The 26,044-nt window shown below is 34.3% G+C and overlaps 3 protein-coding genes across 3 annotated transcripts in view; all 3 read right to left on the bottom strand.

The window, feature by feature from the left end:
• LOC18039363 (pleiotropic drug resistance protein 3) overlaps positions 1 to 5,178 on the bottom strand; it is a 32,451-nt gene extending 27,273 nt beyond the window's left edge. The window contains exons 1-2 of the mRNA XM_024181496.1: positions 4,836 to 5,178; positions 1,925 to 2,048 (exon numbers count right to left, since the gene is read on the bottom strand). Of these exons, the coding sequence (XP_024037264.1) occupies positions 1,925 to 2,048; positions 4,836 to 5,122 (411 nt within the window). The 5' untranslated portion in view covers positions 5,123 to 5,178. The remainder of the gene's footprint in view (positions 1 to 1,924; positions 2,049 to 4,835) is intronic.
• Positions 5,179 to 12,519: 7,341 nt separating this feature from the next.
• Positions 12,520 to 15,984, bottom strand: LOC112097210. Its single transcript, XM_024181822.1, has one exon. The coding sequence runs from the start codon at positions 15,982 to 15,984 to the stop codon at positions 12,520 to 12,522; it is 3,465 nt and encodes a 1,154-aa protein (XP_024037590.1).
• Positions 15,985 to 23,246: 7,262 nt separating this feature from the next.
• LOC18039362 (S-adenosylmethionine synthase 2) lies at positions 23,247 to 25,211 on the bottom strand. The gene is made up of 2 exons (XM_006428205.2): positions 25,107 to 25,211; positions 23,247 to 24,770 (listed from the first exon to the last, which is right to left on the bottom strand). The coding sequence occupies exon 2, from the start codon at positions 24,753 to 24,755 to the stop codon at positions 23,574 to 23,576; it is 1,182 nt and encodes a 393-aa protein (XP_006428268.1). The 5' UTR covers positions 24,756 to 24,770; positions 25,107 to 25,211; the 3' UTR covers positions 23,247 to 23,573.
• Positions 25,212 to 26,044: the final 833 nt, after the last annotated feature.

Genomic DNA, 26,044 nt, shown 5'->3' with positions numbered 1-26,044 from the left:
AGAAGATTCACATAATGAAAAATGGGTCAAATATGATGACAAAGTTATTGCTCAAGGAGAAACTAAAAAGCTATAAGTAGAGAGCAAGCTTAGTGGTAATCTAGAGGGGGATATTTGTTGGGTCCATTTAATTGAGCGGCCCAAGCCCAAAGCCTCTATTGGTTTGGGTGATTAAGTGATTAACAGAAGATTATGGGTTTAAGTGAGTTTAGCCATTAAATTAACTTTGAAAATCACGCGGATAAAAGGAATAAAAGCAAGCAGCAGTAGTGGCATTGTCTCTTGTAGTTAATTTATTGTTTTGGATTGTGTTGATTTAATTTTGATTTATTTATTTGTGATATCCATCCCATTTTAATCATACAAAAAGAGAAAAAATTAATTTTCATTTAATTTGCAGCCGCTAATGTGGGTTCATTTCCCAAGACATCCCTATATAAAATGTTAATACTTGCTTGCCCATCAATTTTGATTTTCTTTAGTTATGTGATCAAATTACAACTTTTTTTTTCAATTTTCCAATATTACAATACAAATATATTTATAAAGATATGAGCTACGGCGACTTAAACTGTTATGGTATGTTTGGTTTGAGGAAATATAAAGAGAGGAGAGAAGAGGAAAGGAGGAGAGGGGAAAAAATAAGGAGAGACAAATGAATTCCTTATTTATCTGAATAATGAAAATAAAATTGGTTTTTTTTTTTAACTCATTTTCTCTCCCCTTCTTTCATTTTCATTCTTTTCCTCTCCTACCATTTCGTTCAACCAAACATGGGATTAAGGATGATTGAAGACGTATTAACCAGCAGGTGGTTGACACAAGATTACAAGTTTACAACTTTGTCTTTAATCACGACATTTGACTAGGTTGTCTTTATATATTTGACCACATTTCATTATTTTGTTGCATTTATTTACATGACCACACTACAAGTCAGGGTCAATTAGGGATGCCTTGAATACAAAATTAAATCTCGATTAAGGAAATAATTGAACGTTAAACTCTCTAATGATTGACCTAGAAACCAATCAACCAAAATTAGCCTAGTTTGGGAAGCATAAATAATCTGGTTAACTTTTTATTTTTATTTTTTTAACTTTAATGATTTTTTTTCCAGTTTTTTTTTGTAAATTTTAGTATTAAATAAAAAATTAAAAAATTTACTTGGTGAACAATTTACTGATAACCTCTATAAATTAATACTTAAAAAATTAACAACATTTATTATATAATAATTTTTTACAGTTCTAACTTGAACTAATAGGCTAAATTAATAATTTTGGTAACTTTACGGTCCCATTCATATTAAATTTATAATTTATTAAAATTATAAATATAATCGTTATGATATTTTGTTAAATAAAAATGACTCTACTGTATTTTTACTTTTGTTTCTGGAAATCTAAATACAATTGGATCTCATCTCTAATTTTGCCTATTGCTTCTAGAAGTTTTGGGTTGAATTCTCAAATTTTAAGAATTTTAAAATTTTTTGGTTAATTTAATCTATATTTTGTGGATTAATTATTTTTTAATTGATTAGATTGGTAAAATACAATGAATGTATTGCTTAGTTGATCAAATATATGTTTGTTGCATTGTATATGCAATCTATAAATTAATAAATTATTAATTTATGGCTTAATAAATACTTCTTTGAATCAATAGGTTTTGTATGGTCCTAACTTTATTAATTTGTAGAGATTTTACTCTCGACTCATGTCTATTACGTTATCGGATGTAATTCATGTCATAATATTCAAAAATAAAAAATCAAATCTACTAAATACCTACGCTGAAACTCTATAACAACAAACACTAGCTAAATAAATTTTAAGAGTTGATTTTTTTTTCAACGTATCAGAAACAGAATTATCAAGTCTACAACTATTACCAGTCACAAGTTAAGATATATACTTACAAAAAACAAGCTCTTGAGGGAATTCCACAGCGTAGGCAATGGCTTCCCATGAACTACCTCGCACTTAGCTTCCACGCACAAGTTTTTGTATCTCACTTCTACTGTAGGCAATTTTATGCCAACCCTGCGTAAACAAATTCAAGCGAAGCAACGACTAAAAAAGAAGAAATGAACGCCGTTGAAATATAAATATAAATCGACCAGGAATATTCCTTCTTGTTACTACCTGTCACCTCATTTAACATATGAATAATTTCATATATTTTTTATATCCTTAGTACCGAGTTATTATTGCCATTTGTTGGTGGTAAATCACTTCTGTGTATACACATGTGGTATGGGTATGGTTCTGAATTAATTCTATTGTGTATAATGAGAAAAAAATTTCTTCCAATTATTTAGAGGTAAATCTAACTAGATTAAGATCCTTTCAATTTGACACAAATTTCATTCACATAATTAGTAGTTAATAAATTAAAAAATAAGAATAATTAAATGCTAATCATAAACTAACATTAAAAGATAGGTGACAGAAAATCTTTAAAAATTAAGAAGAGTTAAGATGAAGAGAGAAATCCTAGTCCAATCTGATCGGTTTTAGGCTTAGAAATTCCAGCAAGCTGCGTCTGGATGATGATTTTGGCCAATCAAAAGGTAATCTCTCAATTTTAACCCACTTTATTCATCTTCATTATTTTTTTTATGTCGACCGATCATAGACATGTCACATGTCTCAACGGCCAACTCTTTAAGACATTTTAGTGGATCACTGACAAGCTTCAGCTTTTGAAAAATGCTGGAAACTATCATTTGTACGTAGTAGCTATTGAATTAATAAGAAGTATAATTTATTGCTCACAGTGCCAATTGACTGCAGGCCGTATTAATTTGAACCACAAATTACTTTTCACACTCATTTAATTATTGAGCCCACAGTACTAGAAGTTAAATTTTAAATTTGACTTTGTACACCTACCTGTTGGAGCAATCTATGGCAATTGTTTACTCAATCTAACCCTTTTGCTCACAAGACCAATTGATTAACTCCCAAGATCAGACAAGATACACATGGAAACAAGAAATCTGGAAACACAAGCTGTGCCCGCAAGCAATTTCAACACCAGATCAATCTGTCCCAATCATTTACATGGATTTTTCATTATTATTATTGTAAGGGTTATATGGGAATGAGAAATCCCACTAACTATCCATCAACCCTTGCCTTAGTTGTTACTCAATTTCAAATGAGTATATGTATAAAGTGCATTCACAGTCAACAGAACTACGTTCAGAGAGAGCACGATTTATATATCCAGACATGGGAAGACTGGGGTAAACGGAAAAAGTTCATTCATTCATGAGATTAGTTATGGAGAGTAAGGACAGGGGGTTGAGTGTAATTAATCTAATTGTTTAATGTAGTAACTTCGTAGCCAGCGCGTGGATTTTGTTCGTCTAGACTTTCATCTTCAAAGATTCAGTAGTTAATATTTTAGCATTAGCAGCTAAACAAATGTATAAGTTAAGCTGCTCAAGCTCGATAAAGTGGTTTTCAAGTAGTTTTTTAGTTAATCATTCAAGTTTGGATTGTGGAGAGAGAGGGACTAAAAAAATATTTTATCTTTTCTCACCTGTGCCTTTTAAAGTGAAAAAAAAAAAAAAAAGCATAAGCAAATCAAAAGTTGGATATGACATCATATGGTTAGGGAAGACAATTTTTGCAGTTATATTAGAGTAATTAGTTCAAACATTTTGTTTTTAAAAGTTGTCTTCAAAAGCCAATTTAAGTAGAATTAAGATTTTTTCTAGATTTGAACTTCTCCTTATCAAAGTTATCTTCTATTATATGACCTATAAGTTATTGTTGTCCTAATGTCCCCTACAAATTCATTTTGCTAAAATAAGGATACTATTAATAGAAAAAAAATTAGTGTATTGAAATCTGTATTTTTTTTTTGTATTTTAATAACATTCTTACTTTGTTAGAAGAGTACTAAAAATTCGCAATTTATATAATACTTTTGCAACTTAAACTATGGGAAACATGTGGTGCAACTGTGTTACCGTGCCACAGTTGCATCCAGCCGTTGGATGCCAGTGGACCTCACCAATCTAAGTACATCCAACGACTGGATGCAACTGTGGCACGGTACCACAATTGCACCGTAGCCTGATCCCTCAAACTATTCTCAACACCAAACACTAAATTATTTTTTAACAGTTGATTATTTTTTCAACATATCCGAAGGAAAAGTGTCTATTCTATAGCAGTCGTAATCAAGTCATGATATATACTTACATATAGCGCAGGCAATGGCTTCCCATGAACTACCCTCACACTCAGCTTCTCACTTATACTATAGGTAATTGTATAGCAACCGCAAATTAATAAATTCAAGTCAAGAAACGACTCAAAAGAAATGAATTTTAATTGACTTGTACACATATAATGATGTACGTATAAAAAATGGACGAAAAAGATTCTTTATTTATTGTTACGAGCTTCACCTTATTATCATATGCATATTTTCGTGTTTTTTGAATCCTCAATATCACGTTATTGTTGGACGATACACCCGTTTGTTGTAAATCCCTTCTACACACGTGGTATGGGTAGGGTGTAAGTTTCCCTTGTGTAAAATTTAAAATAAAAATAAAAATCTTCCAATTATTTAGAGGTAAATCTGACCTAATTTAGGCTCAGATAATTGGCCGCGCTGTGTCATAGTAGAGTTATCTAATTCTAAACAAGATGGCGCGGGCAGTTTGTGAGTGTAAATATAATTTACGTATAAAAAACTTAAAAGTTTTTGGGAAGTTGATTGGTATAGAAAATAAATTTGTGATGAGCGGAACGAGATGAGAGTATTATAAATGCATGCATTTATGAAGTATATACGATTATACGTACCTGTCAACTCTATTTCTAATCCTTTGCAACAACCGAAGGTTATCATTTCCAACATGTTTGATGAGCTTGTTGATGAAACCATGCCTTTCTAGAGATTCAAGCTTTGTAACATCAATCATCTTCTTCCTTTTGCCATCAATTTCAAAATTTTCTTCCACATTCTCCTTATTGAACAGTGATGATTTTAGCCGATCAAAAGTTGGCAGCCTCTCGATTTTAGCCGACTCGATAGCATCTTCACCATTTTCTGTCAACTGATGATCATCGCTAGTACTCCTCATAGACATTTCTCTAACGGTACCTCCTTGAGAAAATATTGTAATGTACAACTGAGAAAAAGCTTCAGCTTTTGAAGAATGCTGGGAAGCCTATCATCTGCAATTGGTACAAGTGTAATTTATTGCTCAAAATTTTTAGGTCGTCGTCGCTGGCATTATTAATGTCAACCACCCACAGAATTAATCAGTTTATTGAGTTTATGAATTTAATTTTTATATATATATAGGAATATTCTAATCCGAAGTTTTAAAGTGCGGGAACGTCTCAAAAAACCTATAAACCGTGCGGTTTAAGCACTTCAAGTTTTTAGTCATTTTCTTAACAATCAAATTACTCCCCAAAACCCATTATCTCTCTGTTATTATTAATGGTTAAAAGGATAAAATAGTATTTATACATTTTCCTAACAGTCAATTAACTGAAAAAGGCCAAACCTAGGTAGACTAATTTTCATGGGTCCAAATCGTTCTAGATTTTCCAAAACACACATAAATATTTCAAATATTTATAGTATGCTCCCTAATACTAATACTTTAAAATATTTTTATTTTGTGCCTATATGACTAATTTTTTTAATGGATTAAATTTTACCTTTTCGTATTTAAAAAAATTATTTTAAAAAATAAATAAATAAATTAAAAGCTACAAATGGAAAAAGAATAATATTTTACCTTTTTTCATATTTTATTATTATCATTATTATTCTTTTTTCATTTTGTAAAGGTGCTTAAAGAAAATATAGATATAAAATAAAGAGGAAAATCAAAGAACAAAAGAAAAATGCTACTGGAGTTTCACCAAACAAATGAAAGGAGTAAGGATGAGAAAAATGAAAGAAAAGAAAAAATGCTACTGGAGTCATGTACATGAAAGAAAAGAAAAAAATGAAGGAGTAAGGATGAAGAAAAAAAACAATTGAAAGTAAAAGAGGAATGAGTAAAAATGAGAAAAATGAAAGGAAAAAAATGTTATTGGAGTCATGTACATGAAAGAAAAAAAAATGAAGAAAAAGATAAAGGAGTAAGGATGAGAAAAAAAAATGAAAGAAAAAGACGAAGAAAAATGAATGAAAAAGATAAAGATATTATGACTTTTAATTTTGATATTTGATATTGATGGCATTATCGTAATTTATATATGATGACATGTCTTATAATTTATTTAACTAACATGTCTAATTTTTTATTTTCTTCATCTTTTTCTTTCATTTTTCTTCTCCTTTAATTTAGGAAAACTATCATTTTATTTAGGTTCATTAAGTTATTTGAACATTTTATTTTTTAATTTATTTTTCAATGACTAGTCATACATCAACTACTTTTTTTCATTTTCCAATAACTAGTCACACATCAAACTTTTTTAAGCCTCACAGTGCCGCCACTTTTTTTTTCCAAGAATATTCTGTTAAGATAAGGATACTTTTGTACTTTTATGAGTCAACAGCGGTTAATGATTAAAGATAATGAGTTTTGAGGGGCAACTTAATATTTTCAATAGTAAGAGGGGTGATTTGAAGATTGTCACTTTATGAGAGGGTACGCCGAAAGTTTCACTATATTTAAATAGTATAAAGTTATTATCTAATTAGGGAGAGATTTTAAAGTATATCGAAGGTACTACAACTAATTAATGCATGTATGTCATGTGTATATTTATTTTTAAAAAATAATGTAATTGGTAGTTATATTTAGGGCAAAAAATATCTATACACCAAGATTTAGGGAAATGATCATGAAAACTTTCAAATTCTAATAAAAAGACATCAAGAACCCTTTTTGACCATAATAATACCTTTAGACTCTATTAACCCAAAAAAATCCACTCCAATTTTTTATAATAAATGGAAATATAATATGAAAATAAGTATAATAATATAAAATTTAAATAATTTAAATATTAAAAATAAAATTTCTTTAATATAATAAAATATGTCTAATAGATTGTAAATATTAAAATAATAGATTGTAAATTTTACAATCTATTAGACATATTTTATTATATTAAAGTAAATTTCATAATAAATAAAAACATAATATTAAAATAAGTGTATTCAAATTTAAATTGTTTCAAATATTATGTGAAATAATAATTTTTAACATTACTAATCCGTGACTTTTTTTAATTACAAAATGTATTTAACCCAAATATTTATTTAAAATTTCTACAATATATAAAAATGTATTATTAAAATAAATATAATAGTTTAGATATCTAAATTTATTTAAAATATTTTAGTATGATTAGTTTACTAGACATATTACATTATTTATATTATATTTGTATTTATTAAAAAAATTTAATGTCATCTTTTATTTACTATATTTAAAGAGTGTTATGGTCAAAAAAGAGTTTCAGTGTCCCTATTTTAAAACTTAATTGTCTACATGATTATTTTCCCAAATCTTGGGGGTGTACATGTCTTTTTTCCCTATATTTAATCAAACTACACACGTCATATATATATTAATTGGGTGTAGTACATCTGATGTACTATAAAAGTTTCCTCTAACGAGGAATCCATTATGTTAATAAAGTAATAAATAAACTAAAAAAACAGACACACCTAATATACCTATAGGTTAAATTAAAATATATTGAAATATGTATTTTTATGTCTTTTAATGTCCTCCTTATTTTAATGAAATAAAGAATTCCTTATTTAAAAATTTTATATACACATATATAATCATTTTCTAGACTCTAATGAAGGCATCCTCATTTTGTTAAAGTGAGGATGCCACTAATAGATAAAAAATCACAGATTTCAATACACTAATGTGCAAAAAAATACAGTTTCAATGTACTGAAATTTATATTTTTTTGTATTTCAATGATATCTTCACTTTGTTCACTAGAGGAAGGGTTGAACCGATGACCTTGGTTCAAATGACACAATTGGAGAAGATTTGAATACCAATAGGTTTTTTGGTAATCAGAGAAGTGGTGAATAATTTGCCATTGACAGCTTTGAAATGTTCTTCATATTCTGTCCACCACAAGATCCTCCACCTCCACCAGCTCCATTACCCTTTTACTGAAAAGAACTCAAATGGATTGCAAAGCATTGCAAATCTGAGACTCCATCACCAATCCCACTTCCAACACCACCACTCACTTGTATGATGTTTTCATCCACTTCTTCAGACTATTCTTCTTCTTTTCCTCCTTTGATTTCCCTTTCCTTTTGGTCAAATTCGGGGCCATAATAGTGCTGGGCAAGCATAGCTCGTAGTTCAGAATCGAGTTGGGTAATTCGGGACTGGAGATTTTGGTGGATCTGCTGCATCTGTGCAGAACAATATATATATATATATAATCATTCTCAGATGTGGGTGCCTTAATTTTTTAATATAGTTTAATAGAGTCAATTTTCAATGCACCATAAAATTGTGTGGTTTAATAGTGAGTCTGCACTAACTCTATTAAACGGCATAATTTACTAACATGTTCGCATGAAAAGAAAAATGAGGATGCCTACACTATAGAAAGTTTATATATAATATATAGTCTTTCTCTAGGGCAGGTGCCTTAATTTTTTTATATACAGACATACTTTTAAATAGACTTGTACGCATACCAAAAACTTGAAAACTACAAAGAAGGAAAAATCATTGAAAATAGAAGCATGATCAATTTAAAATGGAAATGTGCACAACCACCACTAAATACATGCACCCACCACTATAGTTTATTCTAACTAAGACAATGACCATCAAAAGAAACTTGAGCCCTATGGATCTTGAGCACATATCAATCCCCACCCCTCAGGATAACCTTGTCGACAAGGTCAAAGTGCCCCATTCACTTAACCAGTATCGGGTGGTGTGAATGGTGGAGGATCTTCAATCATGAACAGTTGTGGCCTTTGGCAGTGATGACCATGAACGAATTTCTCGAATAACATATCCCTTTTACACGTTAAGCCCGTACTTCTTGGTTAGTCAACCACTAGATAGGAGTGGTGGCATTGACTGTTTGGTTTGCCTTAGAGGGGGGCCCAAGATCCCAGTAGAACTATTTGGAATTGGTTGTTGTATCATGGAAACAAGTAATGGTTGAGAAAAGTGTTCAGTGCAGCGGTGGAGAGAATTCCGCTCCTCAATCAATCTTGCCACACCAATGGCGTCAGCCAAGGTACGAGGTTCTTTAATCTTGACATCGAGTCAGAATGAAGACCTACAATGAAACATCCAATTAAAAACGTTTCACGTAAGCCATCGATTTGATGAGAAAGTTTTTCGAAAATTTCCTGATACTCAGTCACTGAGAAAGTTTGTTTTAGGCGTGTTAAAGCTTCTGAAGGATCTTCATAATCCGTTGGACCAAAATGGAGCAATATAGCTTTGGTAAATTCAGTTCAAGTTTGTGGTCCTTTGAACTTGGTTAGCCAACGATGCCATTAGAGTGTTATTCCTTTGAGATGGAAAGAGGCCAATTGGACTTGCTGTTCTGAAGTAATGTTTTGGAAATCAAAGTATTTTTCGGCTTTGTAAATCCATTCAGCAAGGTCATCACCACTAAACTTTGGAAAAGGAAGTTTGGGTTGGGTATGGGACCGATTTGGTTTGGAGGTGGAAAGTGAGGTAGGCTGGTGTGAAGGGATGTGAGCTGTGGCGAATGGGCTGATCTCCCTTTCCTGGGAAGTGTGTTAGAGACGTAAGGATTGAAGTTCGGTAAGGATCATTTGAAGGGTGGCGTGAACTTGGTCAAAATTGGACTCATGTCGAGTAAGGATTTCTTGAACTTCTTCACGAAATTCAACGTTGGATTTATTGCGTGTGGCCATGGATCGTTTGATGCTCTAATACCACTTGATAAGTAATTTTCACTTCAGAAAGGAAAGTCAGAGAAAGAGGGAAGAAATATGAATTGATTAGAAGGGAAAAGACAATTTTCATTCTCTAAAAAAAAACCTCCCCGTACAAGTTTAATAAGATTTCTTAAATAGACCTGTACACATACCAAGAAATTGAAAACTATAAAAGAAGAAAAAATCACTTGAAAATAAGAGTATGAACAATTAAAATGGAAACGTGCACAACTGCAGATAAATACATGCACCCACCACTATATTTTAGGAATTGCCTTAAAAGAAACTTGAGCCTAGGGATGGCAATGGGGTGGGGTGGGGTGGGGGTGGGGAGGCCTACCCCATTCCCCACCCCATTAAAAAATATTACCTCCATTCCCCACCCCATTCCTCAATAAATTTAGTGGGGTGGGGATGGAAAACTCCCATTTGGGGAATGATTTTCCCATTCCCACCCCATTCCCCATTTGCCTATTTTATAGTAGGTATAAATACATGATTTTAGTATATTAAAAATTAGAGACTTAAATAAAATCATTACCATATTATAAAGTATTTAAATTATTTTTAAAAAATCTCTAAAAGTTTGAAACAATATCTTAAAATGCTATTAAAATTGAAAAATGTTTGAAGAGAGCAGTATCTTAAAAGAGAAAAGAAAACATAACAATGTTTTAGAGTTGAAAAATAATTATATTATAGGATTTTCTTTTATTCATATCATGTTTATATTATATAAAAATAAAAAAGAAATTATTAATTGACACTATAGTTGATAAAATAAAAAATTATTAAATAAGAATTAAAAACATATTTATACATAATAAGGATTGGGGCGGAGAGTACAAAACTAAACCTCACCCCGTTAAAAATTTAGAGATTATTTTTCTCCCAATCCCCATCCCGTTCTCCAAAAGTTATTAAAAAAATTTTTCATTTGAAGTGGGGCTCCTTGGAGCTCCAAACCCGTGAAGAATTTTGTCATCTCTACTTGCGCTGAGCCCTATGCATCTTGAGCACATGCCAGTAGGCTATGGGTTAACCACGTGGGGCCCTGCACTGGCTTCAACGTGGAACTTTCGGTTGAAGCTTGTTGAAATTGAACACGTCTATTTAATGAAATCTGTTTGAGCGGTCCTTGTCATTGACACGCATTTTTCATTTCTATATTATAAGAGTTGGATGGAGATGGGAAATATCATCTATAATTATTTATCAATATCTTGATCTTATTTATTATTTAAATTTAAATGACTACATGTGTAAAATACATTTACTACCAATTAAGTTACATTCAAAGGTCCTTCTCTAATGAAAATATTATTAAAATATAAAAAATATATATTCTAATAAATTAAAAATTATATTTTTTTTATATGTTAGTATATTAAAATATGTTTTTTTTGTTTATTAGTGACATTCACACTTTCACAAATTAAGAATATCCTCATTAGAGAATGATTATATAGTCTTTATCTAGTGAGGACATTCTCACTTTATTAAAGTAAAAATGTCACTAAAACACCAAAAAAATACAGATTTCAATATTAGAAATTATATTTTTTGTCTGTTAGCCGTGGGGTTTAATACATCATATGGTTATGGAAGACAATTTTTTTTCTATAAAATCTCAATAAATTAATAACCTTGAACTATAAAAAAAATCTATTAATTTAATGATATTAATTTATCTATTACTAAATAAATTATCAATTTACAAAGATATTTTTTATTTTAGAAAATATAGTCATGTTTATAGTATTGAATTACCTAAATTAGGTACATATTATGTTATATTTGAATATTAATTATTAACATTATATGGTTAGTACTAAGATTATTGTAGTATTTTTATTTTTTCATTTTAAAGATGATATATAGAGCATATCTCATGCAAAGAAACGCTTATATCAATACTGACATTGAATAATTTTATATTAGAAAATGATAATGCTATTCGAATTTTGCATTACAAAAAGTTAGATGTAAGATTTAAACTGAAATCAATTTTGAGGATTAAAAAAAAAAGCAATATTGAGGACTTATTTTACAAAAACCACAGACACCTATCATAAGGATTTAGTTTTAAATTAGGTAATTATTAATTATATATAGTACTACTTAGGTTCTATAGTAAAATATGAATTTCAAAAATGTTATTATCTTATAAATTTATCAAATTATTTATTTACCATTTTGGTCCCAAGTCTGTAAAAACTATTATTTAATTGAGATTATCAATTAATAAGCATTAATTAATCAAGGTTTTATTGTAGTTACCATTGAGTAATTAGTTCAAACAACATGTTCTTAAAAGTCCTCAGTTCTTTCAATTTAGATTGTGTTGTACCTCCACCTTATATGTGAAATATGGTATTGAAGTGAATTTGAGCATAAAAAAGATCATCTCACTGAGCAAAAATACATATGGTGATTGATGGTTAATAAATAAAAATATAGAAAGTTAAATTTGATGTACCTATACACCATAACTAAAAGACATACCAACAAATTCTTTAAAACTTTGAGAGAGCTCAGATCCGGAGGATTATAATCTATTTTTTTTTTTGAAAAGAAAGTATGCCTTTCGATTGATTAGCTTAAGAACAAGTACATAATCTCCGGTGGAATTTCATCCAACCAAATTACAGTTTCCTTCTTTTGCAAAGCTAACTTTGCTAATGAATGAGCTGCATAGTTACAATCTCTAGGGGAATGTTGAGCTTTGAAATTCTGGAAATTCTGCAGATTTTCCTGAATGTCAGAGATCAACCATCCAATTTCAGTTAAGCTACTGGACTTCTTGTTGATTAAGTCAATAACTTCTAATGAATCTGATTCAAAAATTCCAAAAGTAATATGAGCTTTTTCAGCCACTTTTAGGCCCCATTCCATAGCTGTTGCCTCCGCCATTGCCACACTACCAGGAAGCCTCAGACTTTTAATTGCAGCTGCTCTGCAGTTTCCATCTGAGTCTCTCACCACAACCCCCAACCCTGCCATTTGATTCTCAACATCCACAGCCGCATCAACATTAACTTTTTGCCATCCATTTGGAGGAGGACTCCATTGCTTTTGCCTCTCAGCATTCCCCTTTGTCTTATAAACCATCTCCGGTTGTCTAATCTTTTTAAAAGACTCCACTATCGCCTCTGCATTTGCTACTACTCTGAGAGGGTTTTCTTTTTTCCCTTCAAAAAGCCATTTGTTTCGTGCCTTCCAGATAGCCCATAGTAAAGCTGCTACTTCAGCTCCCTCAACTTTAGCATGCTGTCGTGGCCAAAATTGCAGCATCCAAACAATGTCACACCTGTAAACTCCACGCAATTCCTCTGCCAGATTAGAGTACCTCCAGATCTTCCTTGCCCTATTGCACTCTACCAAGGCATGGGACACCGTTTCTACATGACAGTGACAACTTTGGCACATTGGTTCCTGCAAAACCTTTTTTTTCCATAAGTTTTCTGCTGTGGGCAATAAATCGTGAGCTGCTCTCCATAAAAAAATTTTCACTTTTTCTGGAATTGCAAGCTTCCAGATAAAACGCCATAGGTTTTGATCATGATTTGAGCAGCTTGGGTCCTCAGGGAACTTTATTCTCATAGCAACTTGGTATCCACTCTTGACCGAGTAATACCCTTTCTTATCGTAGTGCCATATCAACTGATCCTCTTTTGGTCTTTTTGGAAGTGGAATCTGCATTATGGCTTCTGCATCTTCTGGCCTAAAATGCTGAAGGATCAAATCTTCCCTCCATTGTTGCTTCTCGTCTATTAACTCCGCTACTGTGGTGTCAGTCCCCATCGAAGGAGCTGATATTGGCTTAAAGGTTGTAGGTCTGGGGATCCAATTGTTTCCATAAACCAGCACATTCTGTCCATTCCCAATTCGCCATCTCGCTCCTTTGTGAAGCACCTGTCTTCCCCAAACTATGCTTCTCCAAACAAACGACGGTTTTGATCCCAGACCAGCATTCATAAAACCCGTATGCTTAAAATATCTAGCCTTTAAGACTCTTGCCACCAGCGAGCTTGGAAATTGCATAATTCTCCACCCTTGCTTTGCTACAAGTGCTTGGTTGAAGCTTGAGAGATCTCTGAAACCCATTCCGCCTCTAGCTTTCGAGTGACTAATTCTTTCCCACCGCGCCCAGTGGATACCTTTTCTGTCCTGTTTTGTTCCCCACCAAAACCTTGCCATTGCTTTTTGGATATCCTCACACAGCCCTAGAGGAATTTTAAAAACACTCATGGCATAAGTTGGAATAGCCTGTGCAACAGCTTTAATCAACACCTCTTTTCCTCCACTTGTAAAGAACTTATGTTGCCAGCTTGAGATTTTATTCAGCACCCTTAACTTAACTTCGTTAAAGAAACTCTTTGTCTTCCTTCCTATCATTGAGGGCAGTCCCAAGTATTTTTCGTGCCGAGAGACCACCTTTAGCTGGAAAATCTCGCTTATGGCTGTAATTTGATCATTCCTTGTGCCTTTACTGAAGAACATCGAAGATTTCTCGAAGTTGAAGATTTGCCCGGAAGCTTTCCCATAGCATTCAAATAAAGCCTTCAAGTGTTTACAATCTTCTACTGCTGCTCGGGTGAAGATTAAGCTGTCATCGGCAAATAATAAATGGGAGACTTTTGCATCTTTGCCGAAATGAATTCCATGAATGTGCCTTTGCTGTTCTGCCTGTACCAGGAGGTTGGAGAAAGCCTCTCTACCGTTCAAAATGTGGAGGCAAGTGGAGATAACCCCAAGCTTGACCGAGTCCCAGTGCTTTTGGAAGAAGGCTGCTGGCAGTCCATCAGGTCCAGGAGCTTTGGTTGGACACATTTGGGAAAGAGCTGTGGAGACTTCCTCCTCCGTGAAAGGCGAATCCAATTGGTTGTTCATTTCTAAGGTGACCCTTGGCTTTAATCCTGCTAGAGCAGCCTCTATTTGCTTTTCTGATGGGCTGGACGTTGTAAATAAACTTGCAAAGTACTCACAGAACTGTTTTTCGACCCCCTCTCTATCATCAACCCATACATCATGCTGGTCCATGACCCCCCATATTCGGTTCTTCCTTTTCCTAGATGAAGCTTTTGAGTGGAAATACTTCGTGTTCTTGTCTCCTTCCTTCAGCCAGTCTGCTCGGGATCTTTGCTTCCAGTACACTTCCTCATCCAGCAGCATTTTTTCAATTTGCTCCTCCGTGCTTTTGATCTCACTCACTTCTTCCCTCTGCGTGAAATTGTGCTTCATTTCTGAAAGTTTTTTCTTCAGTTGCTTCAACTTTTCTTTTTGCCCATCGAACTCATTCCGACTCCATATCCGCAGCTGGGCCAGACAGTTGTTGGATGTTTTTTTAAAGATTGTAACCGGATCCCCTTGACTCCAGCTGCCACCCTTCAACCATTCTTCTTTCACTATGTTCTTGCAAACTTCATAATGGCTCCACATGTCCTCATAAAAGACTCTTGGGCTGGAATTTTTTTTGTACCAGGCAAACTTATTCCTTTCTTGCATTTCTAGCATGACAGGGCTGTGGTCTGAGCACCAAGTATCAAGGTTGGAAACAATCAGATTATAGGGGCTTTGTTCCCAGTCTTTACTCCCGAGAAATCTATCGAGTCTTTCCTCTATCAACTGCGGGCCGAATCTTCTATTCGACCAGGTAAAAGGATAGCCCCTACACCCTAAGTCTATCAAGTTGCAGTCATTAACAGTCTCCCTAAATGCAGCCACCATATCCAAATTCCTATCTTTCCCCCCTAACTTTTCATTTGGATGCAAGATTTCGTTGAAGTCACCAAAACATAACCATGGCCAAGTAAACATACCTGCAAGCCTCCGCAATAAAGTCCAAGTGTGTCTTTTCTGTATAGTTTCCGGGTGGCCATAGATTCCTGAGCATCTCCAAATTTTTCCGTCCACCCCATGGATCACTGCGTCTATATGATGATTGCTGTAGGAAATAATATTGACATCCACTTCATTATTCCATAACAGAGCCAAACCACCCCCTAGGCCATTTCTCCCTACATTGAAGCAACTGTCATAGCCTAAACCTTTACTCATGTTTGTCATATGCCCCGACTTCATTTTTGTTTCACACAGAAAAATGATTTGTGGCCTATGACATTGGAGAATGTCTTTTATTGCGAGGAACGTCCGGGTATTCCCCAAACCCCGGACGTTCCAGCTTATGATCCTCATTGCTGCCGGCGGGGCTGGAAGCCAGCCTCCGCCGATATCTCTTTCAATGCTGAACCTATCTCCTCTGCCCCTTCCATGGCTGATGTGTCCCAGTTTGAAGTGAGCTTAGCTGAGGGGGAATTTCTTTCTCCTTGACTTGGCTTACACTCACCCTTGCTGCCCATCTTGTATTTTTTGCTTTGTGAACTTGTCATTTGTGAATCACAGCTGATCCGCTTCAAGTTATTTGGTATGGTTTGGGTGATTCCTTTCTTACTTGAGCTTCGGGCCTGGTGTTTCCATCTTTTCCATTTCGTTTTCGTCCTCCTTGAGTGAGACTCATCGACCACCCCTTCATCATCCGAGCTCATATGGGTTGTGCTTGTTGAAATGGGCTGGTGAATTTTGTGGCCCATTTCGAGATTTTTGTCCACCTTTTCTCCCCCCATATTTTTCTCCATATGTCTTTTTTCAATCTTATTTCCCGCACTTTTGCACACATTTTCAGACACTACCTCATTGCCTGCTGCGCCTTGCTGCTCTCTGTTTTCAACTTGCTGCTCTCTCGATTGTCGTTCTTGGGGCATTAATTGTTCCCCAGCTAGCTCTGCCACGTGTCTTAAGCTTATTTGAGGACTGGTTGCTTCATCTTGATGTTGGATTGACCCTGACCCGATTTCCCCTTTCGGGTTCAGTTGTTGCAGTTGGGGGGTGCCTGTACTTTCTGAGTTCCTGTCTTCTCTTGTCGTTTTACTTTGGTCCCTGTTACCCCTCTCTTTGCTCCTCTGAAACCTCATTCGCTCCGGTAATGGAAGTGCCCTTAACCAAGCTCCATATGCCAACTCCTCTTTAGGTTGGCCTTTATATGTGGCACACTCTCTGTATTGATGCCCGATGTATCCACAGCAAAAGCAGTAGTCTGGCAGCTTCTCATAAGTAACTCCAACCAAAATCTCTTTCCCATCTTCCTGTTGGATTCTTATGACCTTCTTCAACCTCTTCGTGATATCTATCGAAATCCGGACTCGCACATATTCCCCAAAACAGTCCCCCGTTGCATCTGTAGCTACATCTTCAACCATCCCAATCTTAGAACTAATCTCACGAATTGTGCTTATATCCATGCACATTAAAGGTACATTATGCAGCTGCACCCAAAATGAGACGTGTGAAAATGATTGTTCCGTAACATTGCCTATACCACTCGGCTCTTGGAGCACTATAAGAGCTCGGTCGAAATGCCATGGCCCCCCTTTTAGCACTCTTCGTTTATCCTCTGCTGAGGAAAACTTGAACATGAATATTTTATTTCGCAAGCTCTCTACTTTGACTACTCCCACTGGGCGCCAGGCTTGTTGTAGAGCTGTTCTAATCCCCTCGTGACTGACTCCTCTCGTTGTGAGGATTTTTCCAACTAGGCACCCTGCTGCGATCTGAGCCCCTTTTTCCTTCATACTGCCCCCGAAAATGACTCTATCTTCCTCCTCCTCTTCGAGTGTTATTGCACTGCATTTCTTTATTAACTCCTCTGTTTCCATATTGTTAAGGACAAGCTCTTTTTGCCTTAAATACCACGCGAGATCCTCACCTACCTCGACCTTCTTCTACGATTCTGTTTACAGTCTTCTTTAAAGCCTCTCTCTTTTACGGTTCAAACCTTTTGGCCCCACGAGGACTAAGGGCTGTAAGCCAACCAGCACACGAGACGAAACCAGAATGATAAAAGGAAGAAAAACAAAAGCCCACGCTCAATCTAGTGAGCACCCATCCGGATCCTGTAGATCCAGTTTAGCTTCCATTCAGTGTTCTCTCATCCAGAGAAAACACCCCTGAAGGAAGAAGACGGATTATAATCTATTTGAGCAAGAAATCTCGTGTTCAAATCTGCAGTACGTTTGTATGCGCTTGTGATAGATTGTCTGTTACCTTAAAGCTTTCTAATTTAGTAGTTAATTTACATGAATGACTTTTCGATAATTTTTTATTCAAGCTTATGACAGATGGATTATTAAATATAATTTTGAAGAACAACCTTATACTTGTCGCATCATCATCATTTTAAGGATGGTTGTAAGGGCTGGTGGACAAAGTTAAAAGTTGAATTTTCTTACAAAGTTCTGGTTCCAAGGGCTGCATGGAGAACCATGTGTGATTGGTCCATGTTATTAACTATAGTTTATATACACAAATATCACATTGATATAGGGATTAATTTTAGATTACCCGCTCATGAAATTACAATCTTTAAAATGTCTCCTAAATTATTGTAAATTTTAAAATAGTTACTTTTTTTTTGTTAAGAAGATAAAAAAAAAATTAATCAATCTACCTCGATTTTTCCCCTATCTTTTAAACAAATTGTGATAGGTTGAGATTTATAATAGTATGGGGATATTTTGAAAGTTGTCATTTCACGAGAGATAATTTGAAATTAACCTTATATTTTGTTGGGTGGCAATATTTCTACCTCACAATTTTTGTAAATCCACCCCATTTCTAGACAATAATTAAAAAAGTTCACATTATTTTAAAATTTTCAAATAAAAAAGAGTTTTGGAGAATTAATTAATTAGATCTACCTTAATTTAATTTTTTTTGTGGCTTTATTTTTATTATGTTAGACTACTAAGATTGCTTTAACCAAATTTAAATGGACTATTTTATCCTTTATAAGGTAAAATTACCACAACGTTACTTTTTAACTTTATTATATATAAGTTTTTACCTAACCAAACCTGATGACATAAATGAGCATCCAAGCTCGAGAATTCACATCCAATAGCAAATCCTAATAATATAAATAGATTAAAATAACACAAGTTCTAATCCTCACCAAACTCAAAGCCGACAAGATAGGAGATAAGATTTTCTAACTTAATTATATTTTTTTATTATTGCTCTTATATGAAGAGGTCACCACTCAAAGATAAGACCAAAGAAGAAAATGTATATTGGCCGCTGGGTGTCGGGGCTGTGTGGGCTGGGAATTGGGTATAATATCCTCCAAGCCTTTTCTCTTATTCTCTGTTTTATTATTTATCTAAGTGTTATGATGCTACTCATGATGTCTGACTTAAACATCAAAGGGTCTTTACCGATAATATCCTTAGATCAAGGAGCTCTTTAATGGTGGCAACCTTGAGGGCATCAATCTCACATATCCTATTACATGCCTTTTATCAACTATTACTGTAAGGTCAAATGTTTGGTATCAACAAACTTCAACATTTTTTTTTTAACTTTATATAAAACTCATTGTTTTTAAATGATGTGTCAATTCTACTTTATCAGTATGGTTATTATTATTTAATTAAATTTAATATAATATCTTTACACTAACAAATTTATGTCATTTACATGTAAGGTACTAAAAATTATTAGATTTCATTAAATAAATTAAATTATAGGCACAAATTAAATACCTAAATTATTGGATACAAGAGCACATATTTGTTAGGGCAATTGGGTCATTTTATGCTGTAAGGGTAAAATATTCAAATAAAATTTGTATAAGCCAACTTTAATGATCAAAGAAGCTTGAGTAAGAAAAAAAATTTTAAGAAGGCTTTAATTGATTGGTAGTAAAAAAAATTGTTGAATTTTATTTATTAAAAATAATGTGAACTTATTTTAAATATCTTTTAAAAGTAGGGTAAGTTTATAAAAATAGTGGGATGAAAATATGCCACCCTATTTTGCTCCTTTCAAAGGATTCTCATATAGAAAGTATCACAATACAAAAATACTAATAATAATTGCTCAGTAAAATATGTTGCACTAATAATTCTCAAACAAAATTAAGTTTCTTGTATGTAATCTCAAGTAAATTTCGCATCGATTATTTCTAGATCAAACTCTGTATACTAATATATTTTCATATGCTAAGACAATGGTTGACTTTGGTTCTGGTTAAGAAGCAAGATCTTTTGTTGACTTCCCATGTCATTTTGTATAAAGGATCAGAACAAAGTTTGGATTTTAATTGTGTATATTATAAATGCACGCGTGACAGAAGATAATAAAATGCTCCGCACAGCTTAGTTCAACAGTAGAATCTGAGTTCTTGAGAGATTGCCTGATCTTTTAAAACTTTCCCACTTATTGTTTAATTTTCTCTTCAGGGAGTGAACAAATAGAATGTTCTCAAGTTTCTGAAAGAAAGAAAGAAAGAAAATATGTGTCACATTTTATATCAAATGTATCCAAGTTTTTTCTTCAAAATTTGAAGCTTTCCCTCATGATTACAATATGGCTCAAATGAATATGCCCTACAGCACATTGCTGAAATTCGGAGATTTTTTCCTACATTTGAATGATTGAGCTTAGCTAGCTTTGTTTGATAATGTTGTTGATGAATGAAAGATGCATGTACAGTTGATGGCAACATGGATGTTAGAGGTTTCTTCTAAATCTGCTGAAGCTCAACTTGGCGTAGATTTAGCCCGGATATACAGAGATTCTGCTTTATACGAGTGAGTTCCATCTTCTCTACTTCAAACTGGCTACTAAATATCATATGTTTAAATTTGGCTGAGGCAAATTTAAAAGAAAAATGGGAAAGATTACAGAGAGATTGGGATCTAGCCAGGAAGAATCACCTCTTATGGAAACCAAGGGCTCAATGTTGACTATCAGTTGAAGTATCTACAATCTCATTGTGGTTGCACAGAGACCAAACTGGTGCAGACAAATGTCATCTAGAACACGTACTATATTAAACCACCCAGTCACACTTCAAATGCTTTCTGTGGCATTGCATATATGACATGCAGTAGAACAATGGTATCTACCTGAAAGTGTTTCTGGAAAAATTCGACTTTCACTGAATATGTGGAATGGCTTCAATGCTATTTTTTCTGATGAAGATCTTCAACTGAAATTTTTCTCTTACCTGACTTCTAGGAATAACAAAGAGATTGCAAGGACATTGGTATGTCACCTCCAGGCTCAAGTGATCTATATTTTCCAACCCAATTTGCACAAAATGGTTGGGAACAATTTAAGTCTTGCCTTTGGAAACAGAACTTATCTTATTGGAGAAGTCCCTCATAAAATTTGACGCGTATCACGCAAGCGTTTATCTTATCTTTACTCTTTGGTGTAATATATTGGAACCAAGGGAAAGAAATGTAAGTATACTTACTGTTAACTTTAATTTTTCTGTCAATTTAGCTGTACGAAAGTCAGATTGCAATATATAAGAGAGAACAATTGAGGAAAGCCCGAATATTATCATTTACCACAAGCAGATCACTTCAACTAGTCTAATGCATTCACTTCATAGCATTATCAATAGTATTAATTTTCATTTTCTCATAAGGATATGCAGAATATAAGCAAAAGCTGTGGCAGGAAATCATATGAGTAAGAAGGATAGCTTTTACAGGCTTAGTAAGCTGGAAAGGATGTTCTCCAGCGTTAAATCTTCTCAGTTCATTTTCTATAGCGTGTATATTTGATCCTTGTATATGTAGCAAACCATTAGAGCTTAAGCCTTAAAGAGTATATTAGGTCATTACCTATCATCAAAAACTTTTGAATTCTATGAAATTATTTGTTTCATTCGCATTCATTTTCATTTTCTGTTTAGAAATTATGAATAGTGCTGTAAGATATAAAGTTTTTCATTGGCAAACATTTTGCAGATATATAACTAAATTTATTTCACATTTGCCAGTGGTAACCAGCAGAATTTGTTCAATATACATGGTTCACTGAGTGCAGCTGTGATCTTCTCTGGCCTAATTAATTGCACATTAGTGCTACCATATGTTCAAACAGAGCTGACTGTCATGTACTGGGAAAGATTTGCAGGAATGTACTCTCCTTTGGCTTATGCACTAGGGCAGGTGAAATTTCTGGAAAACTTTCAGCTCATTCAATTAAGTATCAAGTCAATACATCATCTCTGTCATGATAATCTTATTCAAATTATATGTCATTATTCTCAGATCATAGCTGAGGTTCCCTATATATTCTTCCAAACAGGAATTTTCATCATGGTTACATATCCTATGGTCGAATATTATGGATCAGTGTATAAGATCTTTTGCTACTTCTATATGATGTTCTGCTCGCTGCTGTATTATAACTACCTGGGAATGTTACTTATGTTGTTGACACCAAACTACATGGTAGCAGCAATTCTGTCATCAGCCTACCACGCCATGTTAAATCTTTTCTCTGGGTTCTTCATTCTTGAACCGGTAAAAATTGAATAACACAATTTAGATTTGTTTTTGGTCCAATTAGTACATTCCGGTAAAACTTGGTTCTGTTGTTCATTTTACAGCAAGTTCCCAAGTGGTGGCAATGGTTCAACTACCTAATACCTTCATATTGGATATATTGGACAGTAAAAGGTTTGTTAAATTCCCAATACGGAGATATAGACAAGGAAATTACGGTATTTGGGGAGACCAAAACAGTAGCTGCCTTTCTGAAACATTGCTTTGGTTTTGACCATGATCACTTGGCCATTACAGCCATTGTCCTTGCCATCTATCCTATAGCTTTTGCTTCTCTGTTTGCTAGTTTTATAGGCCGATTGAACTTCCAGCGTAGATGAATAAATCTCCCAATTGATTACACAACAAACCTTTTATGCGTATATGGTGTTTTGATCATTGTTATTACATTATGCATAATGTAAATAGCATATACTGTTTATAGCCATATGTTTTGAAATAGAGGTGCCAAATGAGTCAAAGGTGGCTTAGTTTCTGTTCAAAAATGCATCACAAGGTGTCCTTAACAAGAGATCAAAAGGAGAAAAATCCAGATTCCAGACCAATTACTTGGTCTGGAATCCTAAAATCTGAATCCTAAAACTTAGCACCGACTTCACGTGCCACTAGCCTCTTTACTACTGGTTACCGACGGGCGGCACCAGAGTGTACAATTGTAAAATCGTTGCGACTTAAATGGGTTTACAGTCTATACGCAGCAACTGTTGAATATTTTTCAAGTCCTCTTATCCAATTTCTCAAATTAAGTAATATTTTTTGAGTTATATGGTACGAAATCTAAATATAACACAATACTTTTAGCAAATATAACAGGTGATAATGTGTATCCAAAACTTAACAAATCTAATGGCAGAATTGATTTTCCATGTACCACACCACAAGACAAGAGATAAGAAGTAGATGAATACTCATAATTTGATTATGAAGAAAAAAATGCATTAATAGTACATTAACAAATAACAATGTTTCTCCACAAACGAGCTCTTCTTCCATCTCTATTTCTCTTCCTAGCATATCTCATACAGGCAACTTCTCTGTAATTCTTTCATCGACTATGACTCAATTAGACCACATATATCTTTCTATTATGGCAAAGATAATACAAATTTATTTATAAAAAAAAAGGCCAAGACCAAGAGAGAAAAAAGACAGAATCTGACAGGCAGACGAAAGAACAAGTAAATTATTGAGTTCAAACAAAGAATGAAACTGCATACTTAAATTCTACTCTTGGGGTTTCTCATACTTGAGGGGCTTCACCACCTCCCATGTGAAGTCAGGATCCTCCCTTCCAAAATGCCCATATGCAGCAGTCTTCAAAAACCTGCTATTTCCTCCCCTCTTGAGATCCAAGTTAATGGCAATCATTCCAGGCCTGAAATCAAAGTTCTCCTTCACAATCCTCAGGATCTCCTTGTCCGGAATCTTTCCAGTTCGATAAGTGTCAACAAACACTGAAAGGGGCTCTGGGACACCAATAGCATAAGAAACCTGCACAATGCAGCGGCGAGCAAGGCCACTGGCAACGATGCTCTTTGCTGCCTGCCTCACAATGTAAGCACCACTTCTATCAACCTTGGTTGGATCCTTTCCAGAGAATGCACCACCACCGTGAGCTCCCCAACCACCATAAGTATCGATAATGATCTTGCGGCCGGTCAAACCAGCGTCACCATGAGGCCCACCAATCACAAAACGACCGGATGGGTTAAGATGGAAGATAGTCTTCTCATCAAGGTACTTCTCAGGAATAACAGGCTTGATCACATGCTCTTTCAAATCAGCAGCGATCTCATCATTAGTCACAGTTTCGTCATGCTGAGTAGAGATCAAAACTGTGTGAACTCTCACAGGAACCATAGCACCATTCTCATTGTAATACTCAACAGTAACTTGTGTCTTGCCATCAGGCCTCAACCAAGGGCAAGTGCCATTCTTTCGAACCTCGGTAAGTTTAGCACCAAGCTGGGTGGCAAGAACATGACTCAGAGGCATAAATTCAGGAGTCTCATCGGTAGCATAACCAAACATATGCCCCTGATCACCAGCACCGATTTCCTCGGGGCGTTTAGACAAATGACCATGAACGCCCTGGGCGATATCAGGGCTTTGTTGCTCAATGTAAACCAAAACCTTACAGTTATCAGCATCCAAACCCACATCATCAGAGACAAATCCAATGTTGCGGCAAGTGTCACGAACAATTTTCTCGTAATTAACATTAGCTTTGGTTGTGATCTCTCCAAAAACCATAACCAAGTTAGTCTTGGTACAGGTTTCACAAGCCACCTTGCTATCTGGGTCTTGTTCGAGACAAGCATCGAGAATGGCATCGGAGATCTGATCACAGAGCTTGTCTGGATGACCCTCGTTCACAGATTCTGAAGTGAACAAAAAAGTCTCCATATTTTTCTTCAAAAACTGCAAAATTTAAATAAAAAAATTCCCAATAAATTCACAAGAACTCCAGATCTATTGAATTAACACACACAGACACACCAAATGACAAATAAATAATAAAAAAATTCCCACATCAGCCTTATCAACCACGATCTATATGAACTTATCCAACATCAATTATTTTCATTACAATTCTCAGAACTCTCCGTTAAGTTTCTCAACTTCCATTTTTTTACTTATTATCTTTTTTCCTTTTAATAAATTCCTTCAAAACAAATATCAAATATAATACAAACTAACCCACCAAAACTCAATTAAATTATGAAAGGAGCAGCAATATGGAATCAGAAACTCTACCTGCGAACCGGGTAGATCTAGAATTGAGAGAAAGCTGACCAGAGAAAGAGGAAATAGAGGGGGGGAATGGCGACTTTTACAGTGGAGCCGTGGCTGCCTATTTATAGTTCAAAATGGTGGGCTATTCAATATTTTATTATTATTATTATTTAATGTGTTTTTAGTGGTAGGATCTTGTGGGTCCCGATTTAAGGGAATTGTGTTGTAGCCGTTGGATGAGTGCCGATGGACGGTCTCCATTTGTTGTAGTCGGTGGGAGAAAACGACAAGGGGACACCGATTTATTTGGGATTTTTTTATGGAGTAATGACAGAAGGGTCCCCAAGGTTTTTGGTTTTCTCCAAATAAGGTTCATTGTCCATTTGTATGGGGTAAAGCCGTAAGCCCGATGCTCATTAATATGACGAACGTACACTTGTAATATCAAATCCTGAGTAACCTAAAGAAATTAATTATTTAATTGTTGATAATAATTTTGAACAAAAATTTAAAAATATATTGATAACAGAACAAAATGTTTAAAGAGCATGTCATAACGAATTATTTGACATTAGGGACTTATGTGATGCGAATAATAAACTATGAGTTTATCTGATAAATAATAAAAATATAGGGACTTAATATTGTTACTTTTTTAATGTTTTATTTATTTCTGCACGCGGTTTGACTTACCTGTTGAACTGGTTGAAGGTGGCTTCACCAACTCGGTTTTCTATTTCCCCCCGTCAATGGTGGAAAGTTTTAAGTCAGATTTGATGTGTAACCACTAAGTGCTTATTGAATTTTTTTTTTTTAAGGTGGAAAATTTTAAGTTAGATTTGATTTTCAACTACTACTTGATTTTTTTCTTTTTTAACAATAATTGACTAACTTCATCAAGTAACAGGACCAATTTTTGAAGATGAGCATGTCGAATTGGCAATTAATCTTGAATAAGG

This window comes from Citrus clementina, unplaced genomic scaffold, assembly GCF_000493195.1.
Source record: "Citrus clementina cultivar Clemenules unplaced genomic scaffold, Citrus_clementina_v1.0 scaffold_6, whole genome shotgun sequence".
NCBI classification, from domain to species: Eukaryota; Viridiplantae; Streptophyta; class Magnoliopsida; order Sapindales; family Rutaceae; genus Citrus; species Citrus x clementina.
Note: the sequence above shows the minus strand (reverse complement) of the source record. Positions and strands in the feature narration are given on the sequence as shown.

Excerpts from the sequence above, each read along its gene's own strand:
- LOC18039362 (XM_006428205.2), bottom strand. The coding sequence starts at position 24,755 with ATGGAGACTTTTTTGTTCACTTCAGAATCTGTGAACGAGGGTCATCCA.
- LOC112097210 (XM_024181822.1), bottom strand. The coding sequence starts at position 15,984 with ATGAGTAAAGGTTTAGGCTATGACAGTTGCTTCAATGTAGGGAGAAAT.